This window comes from Raphanus sativus, chromosome 7, assembly GCF_000801105.2.
Source record: "Raphanus sativus cultivar WK10039 chromosome 7, ASM80110v3, whole genome shotgun sequence".
In the NCBI taxonomy this organism is placed as follows: Eukaryota; Viridiplantae; Streptophyta; class Magnoliopsida; order Brassicales; family Brassicaceae; genus Raphanus; species Raphanus sativus.
The window spans coordinates 12,967,811-12,994,564 of NC_079517.1; the positions used below are offsets into that span (position 1 = coordinate 12,967,811).

A 26,754-nucleotide genomic window follows, 5' to 3' on the forward strand; every position below is an offset into this window, starting at 1 on the left:
ATTTATAAACCTTTAAATCATAAATATAACTTTTATACAATCTAATTATACAAAGCCTATTATGCAGTTTAAATAAACATATAACCACAAAATTCTTATCAAATTTTATATTTCAAATGTAAAATTATAATATTCTGTTTTTTATTTAGAAAATTTCTAAAGCAATTAAAAAGAAATGCTAAAACAATTTTTATTGTCTTTTTTATGACCCTTGATTGATTCTAATCTAAAGGTTAAAAAAAAATCTTTTTATCAATCCACGACCTTTTCTCTTATTGGTTAGTTTTTCTTTGCCAAGGATTACACTTTTTAGCCATTGATTTGTTTTGATCTAAAGGTCTAAAATCATTCTCTCTCCTTTCTCACTCCTGATAGATCTGAATCTCATAATTTTTTTGGTTTCTACGGTTTCACAGTTTTTCTCATTCTTCTTCCTTTACAATTTTTACGCCTCTGCCTCTGTTCAATATATTTTTCTCTGTTCATTCACAGAAACAAAACGATTTGATTTTGATTGGAGGTTTGGTCCAGGAGTTGAGAGATGAAGAGTCTTGTAGAGGAGACAGACACCTCTGTATAATAGTCACAGAAACAAAACGTCTCTGCACCTGTCTTATGTAAGCCTCTCTCTCTCTCTCTCTCTCTCTCTCTCTCTCTCTCTCTCTCTCTCTCTCTCTCTCTCTCTCCTTCCGGTGTGTGCTGCTGATGCTTTCCCTGCTCTCTCTCTCTCTCTCTCTCTCTCTCTCTCTCTCTCTCTCTCTCTCTCTCTCTCTCTCTCTCTCTCTGAGTTCTCTGGTTTTGATTCATGTTAGATTTTTTTTTGAGATTTTGTAACAGAGAAACATATCTTGTCTTTCCAGATTCAGAGATGAGGTGTGATAAACAGAGACAGAGAAGACAGAGCGCTAGCGGCAAGGTGGAGCACCGGAGGAGATAGAGGAAAAGGTTGATGGTGGTGGCCTGAGCTTCTCTCCGCTGAGAAAGAGAAGACAGGGTAAGAGGAAGACAGTATTAGTCATGGGCTTGTGGCGAGGAGGCGCAGGAGCATCCCAGTCCTCTGCAAAATCGAGTTCTCTCAATCCCAATCTTCGCTGGGTTAGCTTAATCCATGGCTAGTTCATCGTTGATTGAGGTGGTCTCATCTGTAAGAATGTTGGTTGAAGACGGCGGCGGCAAGAAGAAGCTACGTGTTTTGTTATTAGGTTTAGTTAGTAAATAGGTTTAGGTTTAAGTTTGGTTTAGTTTTGGTTTAATATTTTTTGTATACCAACAAATCATTTTTTTAATAAAAAAATTAAATATATAAATGATTTTAAATTTTAATTATGTTTCTAATTTTTTTTAATTTTTTATAATATAAACAATAACGAAAATTATATGCTATTAAAAAATATTTAATTGCATATAGAAAAGTGATATCGTAGCGGAAGAAAAAATAGCAGTACAAAAAACCGCTATCTAATGTCTCTAACCTACTATGACGGGCGATGATACAGCGTTTCTAAAACCGCTATCGTATCGTTAGATAGCGTTTTTTCGTCCGCTAATAAAACTCATTTTTCTTGTAGTGAAGTCCCGTTCACAATAGCCTCTGATACCGTGGCGTCGAGAGGTAAACCCGCTGTCTGCGGTCCTTCTGGACCAGTAATCTCAATCAACGGACCCAAAGAAGTCCAAGAGTCCTGCCAGAAGCTTGCTGTAATACCAGAGCCAATTTCACAAATCACAAACTGCCTTGCTACCGGACGTAAGCTACATATCGATTTCCATATCCACCTGGGATCGAGGGTCCAAAAGTTATCTGAGCCGATCTTGTTTACACGAATCCAAGCTGCCCATAAAGAACAGTTATCTCTAAATAGCAACCACAGCAGCTTGAGAACCAAAACCTGATTCCACTGGGCAATCGGCTTCAGACCCAAACCTCCACAATTCATAGTAGTGCAAACAGATTCCCATGAAACCTTGGCCCCCCTTGCTGAACTGGCGTCCCCTTTCCACAGAAATCCATTACACATCCGTTCCAGCGCCTGAACACACTCCAAAGGAAGGATAAATATAGAAGCCCAAAAGGTGATAATGGGATAAATGACGGATTTGATCAAAACCAGGCGACCCGCATAAGATAAATGCTTAACCGTCCAGGATCTGAAGCGAGTGGAAACTGTATCGAGAAGAGGCTGAAAGTCTGATTTCTTCATTTTATGATTGTTAACCCAACCTTTCTCGTTAAAATCGAAAAGTTGTTAAAAATGTAAATATACGTCCGATCAATTGTAAAAGAAAATCTAATATTGAACTATATTAGGGAAAAAACGAAGCTGGACCATTTACATCTTCGACAGATTAATTGTCTTATACTTTTAGATAGATCTTTGCATTGAGTATTAAATTTGTCTGTTCACAAAGCTTATTTTAAAATAAAACTAGTCACACATGAAAATGTATCTTAATTTCCTAATTTCGTAGGTGTATCTTTGTATCAGATATAAAATTTGCGTGTAGACCAAATCTCAATCTGAACAAATATCTTTGTTTCTTATTTTATATCTTTGTTTCTTATTTTTGAGTTATTTACTTTTTGAATTGTGTCGAAATCAAGCTTGAGTCGTTAGACTTGTAAGCACTGATAGAAAACAGTTCTGTATCATTTGAAAACATGAATTTGGAAATAGAGAAACATGAACAAAATCAATCCGTATGAAAAGTTAATATTGTAATGGTATCCGAGTTCCATCCATATGTACTTCTTCCACTTTGATGAATGATTCAGAAGTGGGTAATAATATTGAAAAAAACATGATTTCCTATATAGCCAGTTTATATTACAATTTCATTGACTGTGTTGTTGTAGTGGCTAGATCTTTATGATAAATTTGGAGTATGTTGTTTACGTTTCTTGACGTAAATTTATCTATTGCAATGGTCCAGTAGAGTTTATAGTGTTATACTAGATGATAACCCGTACTTTGCACGGGATGAGATTATTTTTAAGATATTAAGAAGTTAGGTATGCTTATTTTGGATATCAGTTTAGTTTCGGGTTGTTTTCGGATTTTAAGATCCTATGATATAAATACATTCTAAATTCATATTTATTTTCGTTTGTTCGGTTAAAATGGTTGAGATTTTTGTTTTTTTAGTGATAAACTAAAGACTATTTGTATTTGTTTGGTTTTATGTTCTTTGAATTTTAGACAATTCTAATGTAAACCAATCGTTTCATATTATAAATTATGAACAAATTCATAATAAAATCAAATTTATATAACTGTTGAAGAAAACAAAGATGCCTATAAAACAATTCATTTCATTACAATTTGGTTAATGGTGAAATAAAGATTTTTAAATGATAATATTCTATATTACGTCTGATTTAGAATCTTCACTTGCGGTGAATATTTAGTTATATAAGTACTAACTTTAATGTGCATATTTGTGTGTATGTAAATTTTTTTAAAAGTGTTTCATCGCTATATACATATAACGTTAACTAATATTGAAAGAAATGTTTGTTGATATAACAAATTAAAGTTTTAATTTTTAAATTAAAATTAATTAAATATAAAATATACTTAGTCATTACAAAATATTTTTAAAAATAATGACAATTAAATTATATAAATAAACCGTTGTATAAAAATATATACATAAACAATAATATTAATACATCTACACATTGAGCCTGCTGAGTTTAATTCTTACAATGTGGTAAACATAAGCCCAATGAATTTTTCAATTTGGCTTGCGTAAAACGTTTTCACAACCTACAAAATAAAATAAAAAACTCGAAACTTAGACATATTTAAATAAAGAAAACGAAATTAATAAAATTTATTTAGGTATCTTTGTAAATATATTACATTTCAAAAGTAACCATTTTATTTCGATTTTCTTTTAATAATAAAAGGATAGTTAAAAATAATATATATTCCTATGTATTAACTTAAGATAATGTTTTTTATATTTAGCGTAAATTAAGAGAAATATTACGTATTCACTAAATATAGATGAAAATTAAAATCTCTATTTAAAAAGAAACATATGTGGATTATAGTACTTAGGGAAAGTGATAAGAGATGGCTGAGGTTACTAAGGTCTGGTCAGATTTTTGAATTTGCTCATCAAAAATATGACTGTAGAAATTTTCATTTTAGATTAGTAAGAACTTTCATTTTAGATTTTATCTTCTAAAATATGACTGTAGAAAATTTGGCTATTGAAACTTTGACTATTAGTTTAAGTTTTATTAAAATCAAATGGGTAATTAAAGTTGTAAAGGTTTTGAGTAATAATTTAAATATTTGTTTAAAATATAAATTATACTATTATTGAGATTTTAAATATATAAGATTATAAAAGTAGTACAATATAAATCTCAAATGAATAAGAAAAAAATTCAATGATTAATTATTCAATTTTAAGTTTTAATAAAATTATTACAAACTTATATAAAATATTTAATTATGAAGGGAAAAAAATGTTTAAAGAGAAAAAATAAAAGGAAAAAAAGTTACAAAAGTCACGTATTGTTTGACTTTAGAAAAAAACAACAAAAAAAGGAAAAAATTATAAAGACTTAAAAAATTTAGGGATAATTATTTTTAAAAACCAAAACTGAACGGTAGAGATGTGTATAAATTAATATCTGCCTCTATCTCTCCCAAATCCCTAAAACAGGAAGCACATCGTAAAGCGGCGGCTTAGGGTTACTTGCCTCTTCATCACCATGGACGCGTACGACATCCTGAGATCCGAGAGGGAAGAGTTCGAGAGTGAGGCTGCTGAAAAAGCCTTTGCCGACAGGATCAGTGGCAAGCCCCGAGCTTTGATTTCTGTGGCGGGATACAACCCTAATCTGCCTGAGGATGATATCAAGAAGGAACTGATTGAACTCTTCAGTTCATGTGGCGACGTTACAAGGGTTAATATTGTTCCCAAAGACCCTGATCATAACCCTAATCTCGACAGACATGCTTTAGTTATTCTTTTCGGAGATGGGGCAGAAGAGAAGGCCTTGCAACTTAATGGGACTGACGTTGGAGGATGGAATGCTCTTGTTAAGGTTGAATCGGATGAAGAAGATGAGGAGGCAGCACGCTATAGATCCTCTCTGATTAACGAACTAATGAATGACCCAAAATTTTGGTATGGCGTTTCGGTTAGGGGATATGACACTGACCTTCCTGTAGACGAAGTCGAGACGGTTTTGAAAGGACTTTTCTCTTTTTGTGGGGAGATAACTCATTTTTTTTGTCGATACTCTCGACAAGCTGGTTAATGTCTATTTTTCCCTACGAGAAGGAGAAGCTAGGGCGCTGGCTCTTGATGGAATTAGAGTGGGAGAATTCGAACTAGATATTTCTGGCGTACCTTCAGTCCTGAATAACCGTCCCAGTCCCTTTCCCTTTGCCAACAAGGACGACACGACGAGATCGAGAACAAGGTCATTGCTTTCAAGAAGCAGAGGAGGTCTAGCTCTATCGTGTGATGATAATACAATGCAACCTTGGGTCTTTTTTTACTGTTTAATCTCAAAGCTTTATGCATGTACGATGACGTACGTCGTTTGTGTGTGTGTGTCTTGATGATGAACGCACTCTTAATAATTATTATCTTTACTAAAGAAAAACTGAACGGTAAAAAGTAAGTTTTAGAAACTTTCTAATTCCATAAAGCCTTCAAAACCATAACGCCAATCAGACCCTTAATCCCAAATGAATATGTCCTTTTTGAAGATCAAGATAGACGGTTGCAGATCTCTTGTCAAAAAAAAAAAACAAGGAATGGAACAAGGCTCTTATAGAGAGACTCCTCCCATAACTATCTAATCATGTCCTCTCCATCCGTCCAAGCATCGGGGATTCAGGGGCATCAAACATTCCTATATGTGGACATAACAAAAAACAGACACATATTCAGTAAAATCAGGCTATTTTACAACTCATCTAGCTAAGATCCAATCAACACTATCACTCTTGGAAGAAGCTAAGAATTGGCAAATATTCATCAAAAAATATGACAAGAAGATATTAATCCATCTGATCGTTTTACTGATGATTTTTAAGACTAAGCACATAATATATTTTTTTTAAAATATACTTTTCATTACATAAAAAAATTTCTTTACATTTTCTAAACAAAAATATCATTAATTATTCCTCTAGTTACAATTCACCCAATAATAAAATAGACGGTAGTATCATTTGTCATATAACAAAATTGTTAAATTTTATATGAAAAATTGAAAAATTCATTTATTTTAAAACAAAAAAATTCTAGAATACAACTATTAAGAAAACAAGATGAGTGGCCTTGATTAGCAGAGTATTAGCATAAACATTATGTTCTGTATTATCCAATCAACATTTGTTGGAAAAACATTTACCAAATGCTAATGCTCTCTAAATGCTCTTTGGTCAATGTATTTATAATTTATGAAATTAAGAAATGTATATAGTTTATTTATTTATTTTATTTAATAAAACATAAATTATTTTTATATCCAAAAATTAAAATTATTTATTTTTAAATAAATTTTTAAATTTAAAATTATATTTTATATATAATTATATATAAATAAGATTCCCTTTTATGTGGAAAAGGCTCATCTCAAATTATATTTTATATATAACTAAATTATATTTTATATATAGTTAAATTAGATATATATAATTAAATATTTAAATAATATTACTATAATTTAAATGTAAAGTATTTTTTAAATAATTAAACTATATTTTATATAATTAAATATCATTTATTTCTATAATATAATATAATTATATATATTTTATATATAATTAAATTAAATAATTATATAAAAGTTATATTTTATATGTGAAATATTATTTAAAAATAATAATTGTGAAATTATTTTTAAAATAACATTTTTGATAGAAACATAATTTTGATATTATTAAATAAAATAAATTAATTATATATTTTTCTTAACTTTATATATTAAAATATATTAGAAATATATTCAATTGAAATTAAAAAAATATGTATTGTATACTAATTTTTATGATAATTTTAAACAACATGTCTATACTGCTCTATACATATTCTTCAATATAGTGCTTTTATAGCATACTGCTCTACTGCCTTATCATCCACCGTACCAATCAAGGTATCTCAGTTTAAAATTAAACAAATCTAGTATATGTCAAAATAGGGCTGATCATAGTTTAAAGTTCATAAAGTATCAGCTTTAAACATCAAAACTAAATATAAAATTGTAAAGGCATCAAAATTTTTGTAATGTAATGGTTTGTAGGCAAAAAGTTTTCTTTTTAAATGTTTTAAGCAGACCAACTACACAAACCGGATCTGTTGAGGCCACTGTTATAGCCTAGTTGCGAGTTGTATAAACTATCAAGTATTAACTCTATGCATTTTGAATGGAAGCGACCAATTTTTTCAATGAACTAAGAAATTGCATAAAAGTAAACTAAAGATATATGGCTAACTCTCACCAGGTTTGTAGTTGATTAGGACAACACGTAATAGTTTTAACTTTGTTTTGAGAATCTGAGTCTGAAACAAATTAAAGAAAAAAACATATCACAATGAACAGAATTTTCATGGAAAATCCAAACTCTGCCACGTTTGCTCCAATCCAAGCTCTATGGCACATAAGATATTGATCCTAAGAAACTTAGCTTAGCTCTTGGTAGTTTAAACAAACTGGTGTTGATTCCCACCACAAGATAACCTGGGGATGAGTTCTTGTAAACACTGCACAGGATAGTTACATACTTTTAAAAACTCAGCTTCAACACTGTACAATGATGATGGACCAGAGAACAATGGATATTAATGTTACCTTACAGCAAGTTATAAAACCAGTTCTGGAGTACAAGAAAACGAATATAGCTTTCACTTGTATGGAACAAAAATGATGCTGGAGTTATGGCCACCAAACCCAAATGAATTTGACAGGGCTGCTTTAATGTTCAATCTCTCCTTTTTAGGACCCACCAGCAAACTTGTATCCTGTTCCAGTTTCATCACATTAGGTAGTACTATTAAATCTTTCATCACAGTTTTCTTATGGGCACATTAAATGGTCTTTGTGTAGTATACTACTAGTATAGAACTTAACATACCACTCCATTGTCTGGATTCTCGAGGTTGATGTTTGGATGAACCCATCCTGTCCTTATTGCCTGTAGACAACAACAGACGATTTTCACCTCCAGTTCCTTCCTTGAGGATACATTGATATTAAATGTGTTTTACCTGCACGGTTGCGACAGCTTCTACGGCCCCAGCAGCTCCCAGCAAGTGCCCGATCATAGATTTTGTGGAATTTACTTTTAGCTGCACAACATAGTTGTGAGACCAAGCAAACTAAAAACTATCATGAACTTGAGGAGGGCCTAGACAGCTGAAATTTTACCTCAGGGTTTTGGCCAAAGCAGTGAGCAAGGGCTTGGTATTCTTTAAGGTCACCAGCTGGGGTTGAGGTTGCATGTGCATTTATGTAGTTTATCTGCTCCTTTGAAATTCCAGCATCAGCTAATGCTCTCTCGATACAGAGAATGACACCAGCCCCTGTGGATGGATATAAGACATTGTTGATCAATGACAATAACTCTTATAGACCAAAAAAAAAAAAGATTATTAACTAATATGAAATAGAGGGGAAAATGAAAGTACCATCAGGGCGAGGCTCGGTCATGTGGTATGCATCACATGTGAAACTCCCACCAAGGAACTCTGCGTAGATTGTTGCTCCTCTTTTCTGAACAAAAGATAAAATCAGAACAACACATAAGAAACAAGAGAGGAGAAATGAGCTTATTACTATATATACCTTAGCATGCTCAAGTTCTTCCAAGAGCAGAACTCCAGCTCCTTCTCCCATCACGAAACCATCTCGGTTCTGTTATGCAATATCAAGACCAGGTTTTTAAACACGTTTCCTGTTGGCAATACAGTGTTTCTAACAGTACTATCCCAAGAAGAGAGGACAAAGAGATTGTTGAAACTCACGCTATCCCAAGGACGTGAAGCTTTTGTGGGATCATTATTCCTTTGTGAAAGAGCCCGGCATGCAACAAAACCTCCCAACCCTGCATTATACGTACACATATGATAAGAAACATGCAGCTTAGAGATCAAGAACAGGAGAATGAATATGCACCTATTGGAATAATCACTGCATCTGAGCCACCACAGAGCATTACATCCTGAAAAGATTTAGTGGAAAGTCCAATAAAAGTAGAACCAGAAGAAGTTGAATTTTCAATTTGGGTGGAGGAGGATTACTTACAGCTTCCCCTCTGATAATGTGGTTTGCTGAATTCAAAATGCAAAAGTTGCTTGTTGCACAAGCAGTCGAAATAGAATAGTTTGGCCCCATCCATCCCTAAATACAGTAACCACAAAAAGAAAGGTCAGTGCTAAAACTGCTGGTGGTGATCCATATAATAATATTTACATAAAAATCTAATCAGACCAGATCCATAGCGAGCATAGCAGAACCCATATTTGTTGTGGCGAAAGGTACACAGAAAGGATTCATCTTCTTGTAAGAGATCTTCAGCGCTTCAATAGCATCGTTAAACACCTGTATACAATATAGAGAAATGCAGCGGTTAGCAAAATATAGATTTTCTCAATATTTGGCTTCAGTATTCATACAAAATCAAGAATGTACACCTTCATGCCTCCCATTGCAGAGCCAATCAAAACACCACATTTGGCTTTGTCAAACTCTGCCATTACTTCATCAGTCACCCCACCATCAGCCAAAGCTTTCTTACCAGCTGTGAGAAGATAGAGCATGAACTTGTCCATCCTTTTAGAAAGCTTTGGAGCCACCCATCCTTCAGTTGAGAAGGATTTGATCTCTCCCGCTATTCTCTTAATCAAAGGTTAAAAAAAGGAAAGTCACTCAAGGGAGTAAACTACAAAATCAAAAGGAGAAACTCTGATATATAATAATATTTTTGCTTATTACCGTAGGAAACTCAGAACAATCAAAATTCTCAATCTGGCTAATACCACTGTTGCCTTGTAGCAAGTTGTCATAAAAGGTGTTTGGGTCATGACCTAATGATGTTTCAACTCCCATGCCTGTCACCACAACCCGCCGCTGCTCCATTGGGGGTTTCTTGTCAACAGTGGCTTCCTTTTCCATACCCATCGCAACAGCCATGACTCCACCTAAAAAGAACCACAAAAAGATCAATTAGTAGTAGATGATAGATTTTAACTTAAACTAGCTACTATCTCAATTACCAAATGGCAACTTCAAATTTTAATATAGTTTCACAAAGATGATGTGGTTTTTCATATGACACATAAACAGAATAAAATAAAATAAAGAATCCAACTTTACACTTCAGTTGGGATTCTCTAAGTCACCTGTCATTTGCCCATTGACATAACTTACAACATGGAACTAAGAGACTTGTGTAATGAAACATAAAAGGAGAAACTTTATACACAACAATACAAAAAAACAAAGCTTGTCAACTTCCAAACAATATACCCAGAAACAAAAGATTAGAAATTTATTGAGAAGAATGTTATTATACTTGTTGCTCGATTCGTTTTCCTCTGTTTACGATTCAGAGAAAGGCTATTCGATCCGAAGAGACAAGCAAAGGCATTGCCTTTACTCTTGTTGTTGTAATGATTGCAAGGTTTAAAGTCCAAAAAAGAAGACACGAGGAGGGCCTGAATGCTACCGGATCCAGAAGAAGCAGAGCATTTGCCGAGCTGTTGTCTCCTTCGACGGCTCCGCCCAAAGGCTTGACGGGTATCATTGTGAGAGACGGACATGCAAGCAGCGACGAAGAAGGTGCATAAGGGAGATGCGTAAGAGGAAGACGCAGCAGCACCCACCATGGCTGGCAAGGAGAAGACGACAAGACAACCAAAGGCGAGAAAAGGGTGAAGAGAGAGAGAGAATCTAGCGGATTCACGAGAGATATTAAATAAGATGATGTTTCGATCTCTCTTCTCTCTCTCTTTCAGGATGCGTGCAGAGCGTAATGGAGGCTTAAAATCGTGCGTGGAGACGTCAACATAACAATACCTCCTGTTAACAACAAACACACACAGATAGCGAGAGCGAGATAAAACATACATACAAACATATCGATGACCAGAATAAATTTTTATTCATTTATTTTTATTCTGAATCTGACCCAAAAAAAATTCAATATTATATAGCTAAAAGTCATTTATTTGCAAAGTAGTTTACAGTTTTAAAATACACTAGACTCTGATTTATAGAACAAGTAAACTACAACAAGGAAAAACTAGTAAAATAAGTTTTCTGTTAGTTGTGTTAGTTGAAATATATTTTAAAAGATTTTACTATCATAGTAGCAATTGAAAATATAACATTTTTTTCATAGACAATTTCTGTCTCACATAAATTTAATAGAAACAATTTTAATTGTATACTAGATGATAATCTGCACGTATGTGCAGAGTGAATTTTTATACTAATGTATTCGGTAAATGGTTTTAATATTTTGCAATACTATAATCTTCATCGATTGTAAAATGATGAATAAAAATATTGATCCCTTAAATTTATCGTTGTTGAAGAGTTAACGTATTACAGTTCATTTAAATTATTTAAAAGACTTTATATACACAATAAAAAAAATTAAGTTTTGGAGCTAATACAAATCACAAAAAGCAGATGAGCAACATCGACTGTAAAATGACGAAAAAGAGTTAGGTTTTCTACTCTCGATTTGTTTACTACTGACTTTCATTTTCTACCTCAATAAAATTGTGTTTTCATTCTCATTTTGGTTTCAGTGATATAAGTTTTGTTTCTTTTTTAACTTATTCTATGATTTCTGTGAACTAAATAAGTGTCAATTTAAAAAGATTAGCATTTTCACTAAGAAATAAGAATCAAAATTTTGAACAAAATCACTGGCAACTGTATTCAAATGTTAATGTTCAAATTTAATATATCAAGCTGTTATAGAATATAAGTGTAGACTCCATATAGAAATGTCTCTTTAGTATATTTTCACCAGCTTGGTCTAAAAATCATATAATTCTAGAACAACGAAACAAATTACTTATTTTATTAACATATGTTTTTGATGTTTAGTTTTTTTAAGAGTATACCCGTAAAAATATTTATAATACTTTACCATTCTAGTATATGTAAGCTATTGTATAAACTAATAACTGTTTGATTTATTAAATGATAAACCAGAAAACTTATAATAAATAGTTCAAATTTCTCATTCTTACAATTATAGTAGCTAGATAGAGTATTAGAGAGAAATAAATACTCGACAAATGATCAAATCTTTCATTATTCGAACAAACTCAAAATGAGGTAACTGAAATATTGTTATGATATTTAATTAAAAAAATTTAGGAATAAAAATCAAAACTAAATTATTTAGTCTGAATGAAATAATATATATATATATATAGTGCTTCCAATATTAAAATCACTTCTATTTAAAGAAGTGTATTATGGGATTGTGAAGATCAAATAACATATTAGAAACCACCTATTTTAAAAATAATTTGTAAACAGAAAAGTATATACATTATGTAAGCACATAGATCAAAACCAAAATTTTTTGTTTATTTACAATCATGTTTTTGGTAAACAAATCAAAACAATCATTTTATTTATTTTATAAGGTATATAATTAAACTTTAGTGATATTTAAATATATATAGTATATTTTAATATAAATATTTAATATTGACACTTCTTACTCATATAATTTTATTAACATTTGTATGTCTGATGTAAGAAAAATTCAAACCGTTAATCACAAAAATTTCAATGTAAGATTTTCTATATAAATTTCAAACCTAAAATATTAAGATATCAGTAATTTTTAATGCAGATTTTGAAACTAATATATTTATATATTTTTATATAGTAGGTAATTTAATTTAAATGATATATACATGTATATAATATGAATATCTATTAATGAGACTTCATATACATGTGATTTATGATCATTTGTAACTTGTTTGAACAAAAAACAAATAAACCATTGATCACAAAATTTTCAATGTTAGACTTTTACCGTTAATTTTTTTTTTAAACACCAAAAGCTTGTATTAAAAACTAAACGCCCAGTGGGTTAATTTGGTTACAACAGGAGAAAAATCCGACGGTAAATTGATAAGCTAAAATAACTAAAACATAACGAAAGATGTAAGTGGCTAAGGAGAGAAAAAATCCGTAGAAAATCTTCACTTATAATCCTAGCGCCCGCTTTCGAAAGAACACACAGTATTTGAAATCATCCATGTTGAAGAAACCAACCAAAGGGTTTCGAGACGAGTTGAAATCCGTCTCTAAAAATGTATGGATCTCCTGATGTAGCAGTGTGACTTTTACCATTTTAATAATTTATTTTGGTTTAAAAAAGATAACATATAAGAATAAATCTAACTTTTTAATTATATGCTTAATGTGATTGTTTGATTTCAATTAATTATATAAAATTAAACAAAAAGTGAGAGGATACAACAATTGTTATAAAATATATATGATTCATAATTATTAATTATCATATATATGTTAGTTTTTATTTAAGGAAATAATTTATTTAAGGTAATTCCGTAGCTTTTAGTTTGATAGTTATTTTAATAAAAATAATAGTATATCCGCGCCTTTTTTGATTTCTCAACGAGTTCATAAAACGTGAGGGAATGCTATACGTTTGGTAATTTCATTTATATGGACCAATTTATTTTTCTAAGAATTATAAGAATTGTTCTAATGATAACACGTGGATACAAAACTATATTGCAAGAGTACCTCCAAAAAAACATGCTCCAAAATTAATATATAAGGGACTTAACAGGCGAAATCACATACTATGAAAAGCACCTCTAATAAAATTAGTTTCATTAATCTATAGTTTTCAAAGAATCCAGCCCTTGATATAAAACACAAATAAGCCATTGGTCAATCACTGGTTTATGCACTTATTGCACTTTTCTTTGGAGTTGATGAAAAATAACCTAAAAGTTAAATCTTGAATGGCAATTAATCTAAAATGGAATGAATATTGATCGATCAGTTTTCAATAAAATTAAAGTGACTTAAATCAAAATATTTTATATTTTGAAATATCAAATTTTCTCTAAAACATCTTATTTTATAGAGAGGTGATAAGTTTCTTGGGCTTCCAACTTAAAACCAATTGGCAATTAGTGGAGTGGCCCAAGTCCCTTATATATTACTAATGTCCCTTTCATATTTCCGATGTGGGATCTTCTTTCCAATACCCTCCCTCGAGATAATAGTGCGTATAACCATTAATCTCGCAGAATCCATCATACCCCTCCGAGATAATGCTCTTTTTCTAGCTATCTCGAAGAATTGAGCCTTCTCTGGGCCATCAGCTAATGGGTTGATCGGGCCACTGTTCAGGCCGGATTAAAAGGTCAGAGTATTGGACCGGCTCTGATACCATGATAAGTTTTTTGGACTTCCAACTTAAAACCAATTAGCAATTAGTAGAGTGGCCCAAATCCCTTTCATATTTCCGATGTGGAATCTTCTTTCCAATAAGAGGAAGTAGAAGCAATTAGCAATAATGTAGATTCATAATCGTGTATGCATATACTTACTTGCAGACAGATTTGGTGACCTCGGTTTAATCGAAGGAAGGACACTTGGATACCAATATTTTACTTTTGTTTCACTCGTCGTATTGTGGCAGCGAAGTGGTGCAGGGAAAGGATAGCGATATGACAAAAGATACGCAACTGTTTTAACTTATATTTTCATAGAAATATTCAGAAATACAAATATACATTAGGTGACGTACATACACTGACACACTTAAGTTGTTCATAGATAACCAAGAAAACCAAAATATTTGGTCCGGTGCTGGTAGTAGATCCAGAAGAAGAAGAACATTAATAAAAGTCATGTTTTTATATGGTATCATGCTGACTGTTAATAACGTAATAACTTCGTTTGAAAATTGACCCTTCAATATCATGGAAACTGTTAATACTGAAATACATTTAGCATTTTTTTTTGGCATCCAAGTACAAAACAAAATAAAAACAAAATAACAAAAGTTACAAGGAGCTAAAGAATGGAAGAACAAAATGAAAACAGAGGAAGCAGCAAGAGAAAATGCATGGAAAGAGTCAAAGTGGGTAAGCTCTCGCATACCTGACATTGGCATCACCATTCTCAGCTAAACCAGCTTAATCTCGGTTTTCATTTTCTGTATGCATCTGATCACTGTCTCACACGTGGCAAACCGTATGATGACAAGGAGACCAAGACTCAAGAGAAAGCTAGAGATCACAATTCCAAAAAAGTGTGTTCTTTTACGATAATACATAGTTAGTTATATACACACAAGTGTGTGTGCGTTCCTCACAATTATGTGTTTTCAACAATTTAGTGACTATTAATCCGAGCCTCAGATACGAGAGATTGAGACCATGATTATTGTTCTTTCCTGTTTTTGAAAGAACCAAAAGTTTCAAGCCCATGTATAACTGGGCCAGTTTTTATAGGTTTTTTTTTAGTCTTTCCATTATATAAAAGATGCACCTTGGTGAATAAGAAAGGAAACGTAAATAGGGTTTCGAGGGGTGTGTTTGCAACTTGAAAACTATGATGACGATGTTGGATCTTCCGGATGACTTGCTAGATGAGATTTTATCTAGGGTTCCCGTGGACTCTACAAGAGCAGTACGATCAACATGCAAAGATTGGAACGCTTCATGCTATCGAAGGTTTGCAAAGACTATGGAACATAGTGTTAAAGTAACATCAGAAGAAGCAAGGGAGTCAGGTGAGTCTAAGATGATCATGACGATGGATCATAATGTTTATCTAACGAGCGTCGTCGTCAACAAAAACCCATCAGCAAAGCGTCTAGGTAAACTTACGTGCCTAACCCATGAACAAGTCGAGATATCTCAAGTCTTTCACTGTGATGGTTTGTTACTATGCATCCTGAAAGACGACGAGAGACTTGTGGTTTGGAACCCTTGTTTGGGGGAAACAAGATGGATAGGAGAAGCACCACCAGATGCTTACGTACAGGCCAAGTACAAGTACGCTCTCGGGTACGAGGAGTATTCTTGTCGTCACTACAAAATCTTGAGGTTTACGGATGCTACAACCGGGGACTTTTCATCATACAAAAAAATACGAAACCTACGATTTTTGTTCTAGTTCATGGACGCAACATCGTTGTAGTGCCTTTAGGGGTATAGAGGAGTTTTGTGACCGTGGCGTTTCTATCAAGGGAAACACTTACTGGTGCGTTATGGACTCATGGGGACTGATCAAGCACATTGTCTGTTTTGATTTCAAGAATCAGATTTGGAGGGCTTCAAAGTCTACCGCTAGGGGAATATTTTTGGCATAAATATTTTGTGAGTCTGTCTTGTGTGAGAGATGAGAAGCTTTCGGTTTTAATTCATGCCAGTGAAACACTTGTGATAGATATATGGATCAGTGATAAGATTGATGAACAAAAGGTGTCGTGGAGCAAGTTCTTGAGAGTGGATATGGGACCACTTACTGGCTTGATCAGGACAGATGGAGGTTTCTTTGTTGAAGAGGAGAAGAAACTCGCAGTGTTTTTTGGTAAATACGCAGTGAACGTCTTTGGAGAGGATGGATACTTTAGAGAACTGGATCTTGGAAAACCTTCATGCAAAGAGTGTCGGCCACTTGTGTGCCCTTATGTTCCAAGTTTCGTGCAGATCAAGCCACACAAAAGTAGTTCAGAGAAGCGTCGTTATGATGGGAACATGTTGAGATATGATAACAAGCGAATCAAACACACAAGGAAATGATCATATATATGAACAAGAATTTTAGTTTTTTCATTTTTTTTCAAACAGAGAGAACTATACTATATTATTTTTTTTTACATCGAAAGCTCCATATTTTATTAAGTAACTACCAAGAGGTTGTTATCATTGTCCGTCTTGGATGAGCTTAAAATAAGCTTAAAACAACACCTTTTTAAATAAGCTTAAAAATGCTAGATTTTCGAGTTGTACTTGCTGTTCTATTTCAGTTTAGTTTTTCTTTTTCTAGAATGACTTTTTGATGTAAACAATGAATTCTCACTCTCTGGATTTGCATTATATTCAATCAAAACAGAGATTGGTTCATCAACACATGAACATAGAAAAAGAAAGTGGAGGCAAAGGATGATCCAACAAATAAATAATACAAAAACAAAAGGGTTCCCTTTAACGCTTGGAGAATTGTGGTGCTTTACGGGCCTTCTTGAGCCCAACCTTCTTTCTTTCAACGACTCTTGCATCTCTAGTGAGCAAACCTTCCTTCTTCAAAGGCGATCTATGGTCAGCACTTACCTTCAAGAGGGCACGAGCAACTCCGAGAGTAATGGCCTGAGCTTGACCAGAGAGACCGCCTCCATGAGCTTTCACAAACACGTCGTAGCTGTTCTCGTAACCAAGTGTCACTAACGGCACTTTAACGTATTGAAGCCACAGTGGGTTGCCCTGAAGGTACTCCTGAAAAAGGACAGGACGAGAGCATCATCGTATTATCACCTGGTACTGATTAAACTAATTCACATTCATAAAACAATTTGCTAAAACTACCCCATCAGAGCCTTTTAACAATAATAATCTAGTCTAAAAGAGTGTGTTATAAAACAGCACTTTAAGATATTGTTAACATTTAGGACGCCTAAGTAACAATTTATACTACTAAATGGTTCAGACAGCTACACGACATAATGTCAGTTTAAGCAAACACACAACAGAAACAGTTGTAGCATCATTCTGTAATAAACGAATTAAAAAAAAAAAAAAGCAATGTAGGAGAAAATAGATAAGTTTTTACCTTGGCATCGCGATAGTTTATGATAACTTTGCCAGTGCCTTCTTGGAGCACAACTCGAGCGATGGCGCACTTACGCCGCCCCGTGCCTATGATCTTCTGAGCTGCGAAACCTCCCGGAAGCCGAGATTTCACGTACTTCTTCAGCTCCATTGTATCATAATCCTCCGATACTTCCGCGGGAGCAGCCACCGTGGCGGTAACTGAGAGAGAAGCGCGGCGAGCTGATTTCGCCGGCAGTGAGAACGCCGAGTTCGTCTGGGGGACGGAAAGGGTGGTTCTTCCTTGAGAAACTTGGGAGGAGAAAGAGAGAGACGAGAGAGAAGAGGCGAGGTTTGAAACCGATAACGCCATTGTTGTGTTGTGTTGTGTTGCTGGAGAATCCAATCCGCACAGAGGAAGATGATGATAAGGGGAAAAGATTACGCACCGGCTCGTGGGCTCTACAAGTGATGTAATCAGCCCACTGGGCTTATTAATGTTATCAGATTAATGGGCTTCTGGCATTTCTTTAAATGTAGCTCGTTCAGCAAAATATATAGCGATCGATCAATTTGTAGTTGTGCAAAGCCATTAACAAACACACACAGAGATAAGTCATTTTTTTTTTTGGGTGACAAATCATGTTGATAGCTTCATCTGATCAACAGATATTCATATGCCTTAAAATCTCGTCGCTAGCATAAAATTTGAGAGATAGAATTATCACTTTCTATATATGGACCGCAATAGAATCACTTCTACTGTAAGTTGACGAATCAAAGGAGATAATATTTTTACCTCTGAAAGCTGATCAATCACATCCTCATAAGGTTTGGTCTACTGTTCACTTTTAATGGAGTTTACTTTTGGTCAATGATTTCACCAAACATTAATATATCTACAAAAAAAAAAAAAAGAACGTATCTTCAGTCTGCTAATTTAATGAGTCCATTTTTATTTAGGACAAGAGACTTTTCTTTAATAACCCCTAGAGAAAACATATAAGTCTACAAACTTAAGAAATCAATAAAAATGCATACCTTTGGAACTACATATACACGATCGCTTGGAAAAGGTACTTTTTCAGCATTTTTTAAACATGAATTTAGATGTTGTTTTGCCAACCGCATGTATGTAGCATGCATGAAAACAATTGAGCATGTGGGTCAGACAGACTCCATAGTCCATATACAATTTAAAGAAAAAACTTAGATCTAAAAGTTTGATTAGATCCAAGCTTTATAAGAAAGAGGCAAGCGTGTTGATTTAATTTTTAAATAAATTACGAAAAGGTGTTATTATTATTTTTTCCTTTTTTTGGTACAACTAAAATTAAAAAAAAGCGAGAATGTTTTACAAGAGGTTGGCGTTGCTTGACGCTTGGAGTGTGGCCAAAGAGGATTTGTATAGGGTGGGTCGGTCGTAAGTGTCAGCTTTCTGAGATTTTTTGTCTTCGGCGCGCCTTTGGACCTTTATTCGTATTCAACCAATCAGATTGCCGGATTTACTATACACCCTACCTTCTCTGATCATTCCACCCCTCTTTGTTAAGATCCGACCAGAAAAAAAAAACGAATCCTTCTCTGAAACTTGGTTAAAATTCTCCCATTCCTCTGTTCCTTTTTAACGTTTATCATCATCATCTTCCCTCTTCACCAACTGCTTCTACCTCCCTTCTCCAGGTACTTTCATTATCCTCTCTCTCTCTCTAGATTTTGTTTTTTTGCTTCCTTTTTTTCTTCCCCCGACATAAGTGTACTTCTCTTGCTCTTTGATCACGTGGGGGGATCTAATTTTTTCAAAAAAATCAGTTGGTGTATCCACAAGTCTTTCCCAATTTGGAATACTGATTGAAATAGTCAAATTGATTAGACAATCGTTTACGTTTATTGGCTTGTTTTAATGTGACCAAAAGAAAAATAACGAAACAAATGTTATACCAATTTGGTTTTGAATTGGAGACCCATGAAACTCAGTTATGTTTTGTAACTCACTCAGTTATGTTTTTGTTCTCATTTCTGCAGTTTTTGTCTCGACTCTTGAGGAGGTGTTGTCTGAAAAGAAAAGAAAAAAGATGGAAGTTAGCGGGGACTATGACAACTTAAAGAACCGCCCCTTGACTCCGCTTAGGATCCTAAGGGGTCTCATCATCTTACTCATCTTCCTCTCCACCGCTTTCATGTTCCTCATCTACTTCTCACCCGTCTTCGCTCTCTCCTTACGCCTCCTAAGCGTCCACCAATCCAGGAAATCCATATCCCTCATCTTCGGTCACTGGCTAGCTCTCTGGCCTTACCTCTTCGAAACGGTCAACCGAACAACAGTAATCTTCTCCGGAGACACCCTTCCCGTGGAGAAACGCGTCCTTCTCATCGCAAACCACAGGACGGAGGTGGACTGGATGTATCTCTGGAACATCGCCTTGAGGAAAGGCTGCCTCGGCTACATCAAGTACGTCCTCAAGAGCAGCTTGATGAGGCTGCCTATTTTCGGATGGGGGTTTCATATCCTAGAGTTTATCCCTGTGGAGAGGAACCGTGAGGTTGATGAGCCTGTTATGCTTCAAATGCTTTCGACTTTTAAAGATCCTCGAGAACCCTTGTGGCTTGCTCTATTCCCCGAAGGAACAGACTTCACGTATACTATATATCTGATTTTACATTATTTAATGAATCTGTACCGTCAACAACACTTAGAGATCTCTTACTTTGATTATATGCAGCGACGAGAAGTGCAAGAGAAGCCAAAAGTTTGCAGCTGAGGCTGGTCTTCCAGCACTATCTAACGTACTTTTACCAAAGACAAAGGGCTTTAGCGTTTGCTTTGAAGCTCTACATAACTCTTTGGATGCAGGTATGCGTCTCCTTTATTATAATAATAATAGTATCTCAAAAGTATATTTCATAACTTTGACTATTATGCAGTATATGATCTGACTATCGCATACAAGCCTCGCTGCCCATCTTTCATGGACAATGTATTCGGTACTGAACCTTCAGAAGTTCATATCCACGTTCGGAGAGTTCTAGCTAAGGAGATTCCAGCAAACGATGCAGAGTCTTCTGCTTGGTTAATGGATTCGTTTCAGTTAAAGGACAAACTCTTATCCGGTTTCAATGCTCAGGGTCAGTTCCCAAATCAAAGACAAGGAGGAGGAGAAGAACTCTCTATCTTGAAATGCGTTGCCACTTTTGGAGTGGTGATATCTTTGACAGGGCTGTTTATTTATCTGACCTTGTATTCACATAGCTGTTTCAAAGCCTATGTTGGTCTGAGCTTTACGTATTTATCTTTTGCTACTTATTACAAGTTCCGACCTTCACCACTTGCTGGCTGTTGTAGAGGAGATTCTTCTAGTAAAGAAGGAAAAGAACACTAACTCATGTTGTACATACAGTTCTTTCCTTTACATACAGAGAAATAATATCAAAGAAATTTACAGGCAGACAAGTTTTCAAAGCTGCCTTTTTCATTGTTTAGTTTCTTTTTTTTTTAATCTTTCAGTTTCTTATTAAGTTGTATCTTTATTTACATTATTATGGTTGTGTCAAAGTTGCAATGGCCACTGTGAGCAGTTAAGTCAATTCTTCCAAAAAATGTCATTGAGCAAAGGGAAGTTGATCGTTGGAGCTGTAAAATCTTGTGTTCACTGAGAAACCTAAAACCAAACAGTGTTTATAGAGATAGATCCACCTATTGATTATTTCCATCAAACCCACTCCAACGTGTCCAGTGGAAACCATATACATGTTTCATCACCGTATAGCTCTTGAGTCTAAGTCGGTCTTCTTAACCCCTTTACATTAGAATTTACAAAGTCACCAAAACAGATAAATAAATCGTATATGTCAAGGAAACCCAATCCTCACGGTAGGTTTAAATACTCCTATTTTTCTCCGGCACAGAGTTGGTTCAGTTTCGTGAACTTTGATTTCAACGTCTTAAGTCAGTCTTCTCAACCCATTCCCCGGTTCTGCTTTGCTGAAAATGTGCACCGTTCTCATTAATTATGGGCCTTTAAATTTGATGAAGATGAAGAAGGAGAAGTCTTTGATGCCTCTTTCAAAGTCTCTGCTCACACTACGTCACTACCTAGAATCTGTACTCTGCAAATAGAGGATCATACCACTGACATTCATCAACACTCAGAACAACACATAACACACAAGAACCCAATACAAAAAAAAACATGGCAAGATTCTCCAGCTTTCACATTCTCTTCTTCATGTTCATCACAGGTAACAACAACAACAAATACATTTTGTTTTTGTTTTTTCACTTATGTCTTTATTTCCTTTTTGATGATTTGGTTTGTGTTTTGAAAATATGCAGGCGGAGTTGCTGTTTCCGCCACCGTCTTCACACTGAAAAACAGCTGTCCTTACACCGTCTGGCCGGGAACTTTCGCCGGAAAGGGAAGCACCCTCGGCGAAGGCGGGTTTCAATTGGATCCAGGCGCTTCCGTGCAGCTCACGCTTACAAACGAACCAGGATGGTCAGGCCGGTTCTGGGGTCGTACGGGATGCAACTTCGACTCGTCGGGCCACGGCAGCTGCGCCACAGGAGCCTGCGGCAACTCCCTAAAATGCACCGTCACCGGAGCCACTCCCTCAACTCTGGCTGAGTTCACAATCCAAGGCGACTCCGGCAAAGATTTCTACGACCTGAGCCTCGTCGACGGTTACAACGTCAAGATGGGGATCCAACCCCAAGGAGGATCCGGAGACTGCAAGTACACGGGCTGCGTCGCCGACCTCAACGCGGTTTGTCCTGACCAGCTTCGCGTCATCGACGGTGGGAACGTTGTGGCGTGTAAAAGCGCGTGCGCGGCGTTCAAAACGGATGAGTTTTGCTGCAAGGGAGCTCACTCCACGCCGCAGACTTGCTCTCCCACGGATTACTCGAGGAAGTTCAAGGACGCTTGCCCTACTGCTTACAGCTACGCTTATGACGACGCCTCGAGTACCTTCACTTGTGCTGGAGCTAACTACTTGATCACTTTCTGCCCCTGAACTTAACCAGAGCTCCGGTTTTTGATAGATCGGGTTGCTAGGGTTCTTTTGCTTGCTATACACGGAAAGATGAATATCTTCTTCCACTTTTTAAAAATAAGATTTTCCTACGTATATTGATCAGTTGTTACACTCAGCTGTGATTTGTATTGTGGCATATCTATTAAAATAAATAATTGCATTACATACTGTTCTTAATTAAGAAACTCACATACTGCATTTGACTTGTGTCTTTAATCTCATTTGGTTGTGGTCAAACCTGATTTATGTGTTTGCAAATGCCACGGTTAGCATTTCTCCTTCAAAACTGTGATGGAGCAACAAAACTTTTTAACTGTGAAACTAAACTCTTGTGGTGGTTACTGAGTTAGAAACAACAATAGGTCGTTAACTCTTATTGTTTGTCAAAAGGTGTTCCTTCTGAGCAAAATTTTGCCGGTGATGGAAGAAGCACAGAACTCACTGTCCCAAAAAGATGTTACCTTCTCTGTGCAGGTGACGAGTGCACTCATATTGTACCATAATAAATGCATCTTCTTTGAACTTTTGAAAAGTTGTTATAGTCTTGTTGATCGATTGTTTCTCGTTCCCAAATCCACTTACATGAATCAAAGATATTATTGTACAAATCATCTAAACCGTAGGAAAATAGGTTGATACGGCAAAGATTATATTGTAAATTGGTGCTTTTAAGAGGTAAGATGTATGTTCGATATTAGTATTAGACTAAACTAATAGACAGAAAGGAATGTCAAGCTCATTATTTGGCTCTCATAATTAGATCTTACAAATACGAGTGAAACCCTGTGTTAAAGGAAAACTAGATCAAAAAAAAAAAAAGGAAAACTAGATCTTGACCAAAACTATCTCCGGGGTTGGAAGATTTAAGAGAATTTGAGAGAGATGTATTGAACCTAATATATGGATTTGCATGAATTAGGAAGTTGTTAAAACTTGATATTCAAATTTTCCAAAACTATGAGAAAATTGTTATGATTTGCTAGTCAAAACTACTTAAAATTAATTGGTTGTCATGTGTAAATTAAAGATTTTGTATTGGGAATGTGAAACTTTTTGTGTTCACTGAGTTAAGACAAATCACAAGGTAATTTACCCTTGTTGTTGTCAAAAGGTGAAGAAGAATTTTCTATCTGGACAAAACTTTGTCGGTGATGAAAGAAGCATATAGAACCCACTTTGGTCCCAAAAGGATGTTACCTTTTTTGCAGATGATGAGAGAGAGAGAGAGAGAAAAGAAGTCTGTTGCTCGTGTGTGTGCTCTATATATAACTGCTCCATTAGATCATCTTTTAGGAAAGAACATAACATATATAGCATGTCCTGTTTTGTGCATGCATCATGTCATCTTATCTCCTTATCTGAGCAGGTGCAAGTGAGATCAGGTTAGTTTTGAACTTTTGGTTGATCCTTCTTCTTTTCTTTTACCTTTTTCACATTTTGATAGTCATAATTCATATCAACCCACTTAACTAAACCTATAAACCTTGTTTCCTATAAAATTGTAGTAGCTATTATGTTTGATAAACATCAACATAATTTTTCCGGTGATTTCCATGTTCTCCGCCGGTTTCAGTATCTCACCCACTATTCTACCATGTATTCCTCTTGATAATAATATAAATCAACACCACAGAAAGAAAAAAAAAGGTGTCTGATAAAGCGACAACCATGACCGTGTAAATGCTTAAGCTCGGCTGGACCTTGTAATCTTGAGTTCCTAAAAGAACGTTGGCTATTAATTAACATTATCCATAATGAAACGACCCTAACATATGTTCCTCTGGTTCAAGGAAAACTAATCGTCACGGTTTTAGACCAATTATAACTTATTTTTCCTACACAAAGTTGGTAAAGTTCCATGAACTTGATCCAATCCAAATTTCCTATTTCTGAGCCCTTTCATGAAAACACGAATTTAAACATGTTTAATTAGTTCTTTGCTCTTTTCTTTTACCACTAAAACAGATGTTAAATCTATCGTCGATTTTTGTAAAGATCAAATCTCATATAACTAGCGGATCACATTAAGAATACTATAGATAAATAAATTTCCCATAAATTTACCAATTGAAGAGAAAAACAAAAAAAGGAACAACAAAAGAGATTGGATCATGGAAGACAGTTTCTACTAGCGCGGGGGATGTTGTGATTTATTTTTCTTTAACGAATTTTACTGCGAACGTGTGAAAATGGTTAATACACACGTACGTCGTCTCTCTTCACGTCTCTGATTTATTGAGCAGTTAATAATTAGGGCATGCTCTTTCACCACAGCATGTCACCGTAATAATGATCCCCACTTTATTTTTGTTTTTGAAACGTAAATGTAAACTAAATTCACACCAAATTAACGCACGAATAAACCAATTAGAGTAAATAAAAAATTGACAGAGACAAAATCAGATGAACGGCACAAAGACTATTCCCAAAATTAATCCTTTTCTTTCAACCATAAATAGTAAATACAGTATTTCCAAAAGTTACAATTAATGAAACATTATAGCACTAACGCCACTACCTTCGAACCAGCACTTATAAAAAGAGGATCGGTGCGGGTAATTGGCAATCATTATCACCATCACAAAGCATCATCACATAACACACACAAACAGAAAAAAATGGCGAACCTCTCCAGTATTCACATTCTTCTCTTCTTCATGCTCATCACAAGTAACAACAAAACCACACTCTGTTATTTTTTTGGTTTCTTCTCTGTTTCCAAGTCTTCTCTTTGCCTTGTCGCTATTACAGTTTACATCGTTTCATCTGTTTTAAAAAGAATCTTAGTTCCAAACATTGTTTCCTTACCTCCCTTTGTGGAAAAGTATTAGTTTAACGTCGTCGATTGAACTATAATTCTCAGAAAGTTTTTTTTTTTTTTTTGAACATAATTCTCAGAAAGTTTCGTTTTTTTTATTTGTTATTGTAATTAAAAGTCATTTCGGTTTGTGTAATGAAATTGCAGATGGCATTGTTGTTTCCGCCACCGTCTTCACTTTACAGAACAGTTGTCCTTACACCGTCTGGCCTGGAATCCTCTCCGGCAACAGCAACACCCTCGGCGACGGCGGTTTTCCCCTCACTCCCGGCGCTTCCCAGCAGCTAACCGCTCCTCCGGGATGGTCAGGCCGGTTCTGGGCTCGTACCGGCTGCAACTTCGACTCCTCCGGACACGGCAACTGCGTCACCGGAGACTGCGGCGGCGTTCTCAAATGCATCGGCGGCGGAGTTCCTCCAACCACTCTGGCCGAGTTCACCGTCGGATCAGGCGTCTCCGGCAAGGACTTCTACGACGTGAGTCTCGTCGACGGTTACAACGTCGAGATGGGGATCAAACCGCAAGGAGGCTCCGGCGACTGCAAATACGCAGGCTGCGTCGCCGACGTCAACAGTGTTTGCCCTAACGAGCTTCGGATCGTGGATCCGCGTACGGGAATCATCGCGGCGTGTAAGAGCGCTTGCGCGGCGTTTAATTCGCCGGAGTTCTGTTGTACGGGTGCTCACTCGACGCCGCAAACTTGTTCTCCGACGCATTACTCGGCCATGTTTAAGAACGCTTGTCCTAGCGCTTACAGTTACGCCTATGACGATGCGACAAGTACTTTCACTTGTTCCGGGGCTAACTACTTGATCACTTTCTGCCCTACCCGGTCTTGAACCGGATATTCGATTTAGATTCCGGTTGGGTTTGTCTTTTGTTTGTTATGCACGGAATGTTTTATGACTTTGTACATCTTCTTCTTATTTAAAAAAAAAAAAAAGATTTGTCTAAGCGTATATGCAGTTGCAACTACGCTTTGTTGGTACACACATTTCCTTTGCATTGTTGATTTTTCATTTGTATCCTTTTAAGTCTTATAAAATACTTGATATCTTTTGCAAAACATATTTACATTCTAACAA

General features: G+C 35.2%; 6 protein-coding genes, 1 long non-coding RNA gene and 1 pseudogene across 8 annotated transcripts; 6 read left to right on the forward strand and 2 right to left on the reverse strand.

The window, feature by feature from the left end:
• The first annotated feature begins 242 nt into the window (after positions 1 to 242).
• Positions 243 to 1,323, forward strand: LOC130497773 (uncharacterized). The gene is made up of 2 exons (XR_008936751.1): positions 243 to 617; positions 861 to 1,323. It is a non-coding gene; the product is annotated as an uncharacterized LOC130497773 (long non-coding RNA).
• Positions 1,324 to 4,729: 3,406 nt separating this feature from the next.
• LOC108815434 (nucleolin 1-like) lies at positions 4,730 to 5,281 on the forward strand. The gene has a single exon (XM_018588040.1). It carries the CDS (start codon positions 4,730 to 4,732, stop codon positions 5,279 to 5,281), a length of 552 nt encoding a protein of 183 aa, XP_018443542.1.
• A 2,162-nt stretch (positions 5,282 to 7,443) lies between these two features.
• Positions 7,444 to 11,072, reverse strand: LOC108814756 (3-oxoacyl-[acyl-carrier-protein] synthase II, chloroplastic). 2 transcript variants are annotated; one of them, XM_018587379.2, is made up of 14 exons: positions 10,551 to 11,072; positions 9,971 to 10,176; positions 9,670 to 9,873; positions 9,467 to 9,577; positions 9,281 to 9,376; positions 9,152 to 9,197; positions 9,001 to 9,080; positions 8,822 to 8,890; positions 8,665 to 8,749; positions 8,405 to 8,559; positions 8,245 to 8,325; positions 8,112 to 8,171; positions 7,829 to 7,998; positions 7,444 to 7,740 (listed from the first exon to the last, which is right to left on the reverse strand). In XM_018587379.2, the coding sequence occupies exons 1-13, from the start codon at positions 10,861 to 10,863 to the stop codon at positions 7,882 to 7,884; spliced, it is 1,623 nt and encodes a 540-aa protein (XP_018442881.1). In that variant the 5' UTR covers positions 10,864 to 11,072; the 3' UTR covers positions 7,444 to 7,740; positions 7,829 to 7,881. The 2 variants fall into 2 exon arrangements, with proteins under 2 accessions (XP_018442881.1, XP_018442882.1); XM_018587380.2 differs by having other exon boundaries at positions 10,704 to 11,070.
• A 4,518-nt stretch (positions 11,073 to 15,590) lies between these two features.
• Positions 15,591 to 16,812, forward strand: LOC108815435 (F-box/kelch-repeat protein At4g33290-like; annotated as a pseudogene).
• Positions 16,813 to 17,074: 262 nt separating this feature from the next.
• On the reverse strand, positions 17,075 to 18,267 carry LOC108814891 (30S ribosomal protein S9, chloroplastic-like). Its single transcript, XM_018587533.1, has 2 exons — positions 17,840 to 18,267; positions 17,075 to 17,505 (listed from the first exon to the last, which is right to left on the reverse strand). The coding sequence occupies exons 1-2, from the start codon at positions 18,188 to 18,190 to the stop codon at positions 17,218 to 17,220; spliced, it is 639 nt and encodes a 212-aa protein (XP_018443035.1). The 5' UTR covers positions 18,191 to 18,267; the 3' UTR covers positions 17,075 to 17,217.
• An 894-nt stretch (positions 18,268 to 19,161) lies between these two features.
• LOC108814798 (probable 1-acyl-sn-glycerol-3-phosphate acyltransferase 4) lies at positions 19,162 to 21,277 on the forward strand. Its single transcript, XM_018587428.2, has 4 exons — positions 19,162 to 19,500; positions 19,843 to 20,455; positions 20,541 to 20,671; positions 20,743 to 21,277. The coding sequence occupies exons 2-4, from the start codon at positions 19,893 to 19,895 to the stop codon at positions 21,195 to 21,197; spliced, it is 1,149 nt and encodes a 382-aa protein (XP_018442930.2). The 5' UTR covers positions 19,162 to 19,500; positions 19,843 to 19,892; the 3' UTR covers positions 21,198 to 21,277.
• A 625-nt stretch (positions 21,278 to 21,902) lies between these two features.
• LOC108814795 (pathogenesis-related protein 5-like) lies at positions 21,903 to 23,014 on the forward strand. Its single transcript, XM_018587422.2, has 2 exons — positions 21,903 to 22,056; positions 22,151 to 23,014. Exons 1-2 carry the CDS (start codon positions 22,008 to 22,010, stop codon positions 22,828 to 22,830), a joined length of 729 nt encoding a protein of 242 aa, XP_018442924.1. The 5' UTR covers positions 21,903 to 22,007; the 3' UTR covers positions 22,831 to 23,014.
• A 2,347-nt stretch (positions 23,015 to 25,361) lies between these two features.
• Positions 25,362 to 26,620, forward strand: LOC108816189 (pathogenesis-related protein 5-like). The gene is made up of 2 exons (XM_018588759.2): positions 25,362 to 25,521; positions 25,817 to 26,620. Exons 1-2 carry the CDS (start codon positions 25,470 to 25,472, stop codon positions 26,506 to 26,508), a joined length of 744 nt encoding a protein of 247 aa, XP_018444261.1. The 5' UTR covers positions 25,362 to 25,469; the 3' UTR covers positions 26,509 to 26,620.
• The last annotated feature ends 134 nt before the right edge of the window (positions 26,621 to 26,754 follow it).

What these genes read in the sequence shown, in the direction of transcription:
- LOC108815434 (XM_018588040.1), top strand. Translation starts at nt 4,730, where the DNA reads ATGGACGCGTACGACATCCTGAGATCCGAGAGGGAAGAGTTCGAGAGT.
- LOC108814795 (XM_018587422.2), top strand. Translation starts at nt 22,008, where the DNA reads ATGGCAAGATTCTCCAGCTTTCACATTCTCTTCTTCATGTTCATCACA. An exon ending in CTTCTTCATGTTCATCACAG is followed by an intron (nt 22,057 to 22,150) that starts GTAACAACAACA and finishes GAAAATATGCAG; the next exon opens with GCGGAGTTGCTGTTTCCGCC.
- LOC108814756 (XM_018587379.2), bottom strand. Translation starts at nt 10,863, where the DNA reads ATGGTGGGTGCTGCTGCGTCTTCCTCTTACGCATCTCCCTTATGCACC. An exon ending in GAAAACGAATCGAGCAACAA is followed by an intron (nt 10,177 to 10,550) that starts GTATAATAACAT and finishes GGTTCTTTTTAG; the next exon opens with GTGGAGTCATGGCTGTTGCG. An exon ending in CTTCACGTCCTTGGGATAGC is followed by an intron (nt 8,891 to 9,000) that starts GTGAGTTTCAAC and finishes ATTGCATAACAG; the next exon opens with AACCGAGATGGTTTCGTGAT.
- LOC108814891 (XM_018587533.1), bottom strand. Translation starts at nt 18,190, where the DNA reads ATGGCGTTATCGGTTTCAAACCTCGCCTCTTCTCTCTCGTCTCTCTCT. An exon ending in TAAACTATCGCGATGCCAAG is followed by an intron (nt 17,506 to 17,839) that starts GTAAAAACTTAT and finishes GTCCTTTTTCAG; the next exon opens with GAGTACCTTCAGGGCAACCC.
- LOC108816189 (XM_018588759.2), top strand. Translation starts at nt 25,470, where the DNA reads ATGGCGAACCTCTCCAGTATTCACATTCTTCTCTTCTTCATGCTCATC. An exon ending in CTTCTTCATGCTCATCACAA is followed by an intron (nt 25,522 to 25,816) that starts GTAACAACAAAA and finishes ATGAAATTGCAG; the next exon opens with ATGGCATTGTTGTTTCCGCC.
- LOC108814798 (XM_018587428.2), top strand. Translation starts at nt 19,893, where the DNA reads ATGGAAGTTAGCGGGGACTATGACAACTTAAAGAACCGCCCCTTGACT. An exon ending in CCCGAAGGAACAGACTTCAC is followed by an intron (nt 20,456 to 20,540) that starts GTATACTATATA and finishes GATTATATGCAG; the next exon opens with CGACGAGAAGTGCAAGAGAA. An exon ending in ACATAACTCTTTGGATGCAG is followed by an intron (nt 20,672 to 20,742) that starts GTATGCGTCTCC and finishes ACTATTATGCAG; the next exon opens with TATATGATCTGACTATCGCA.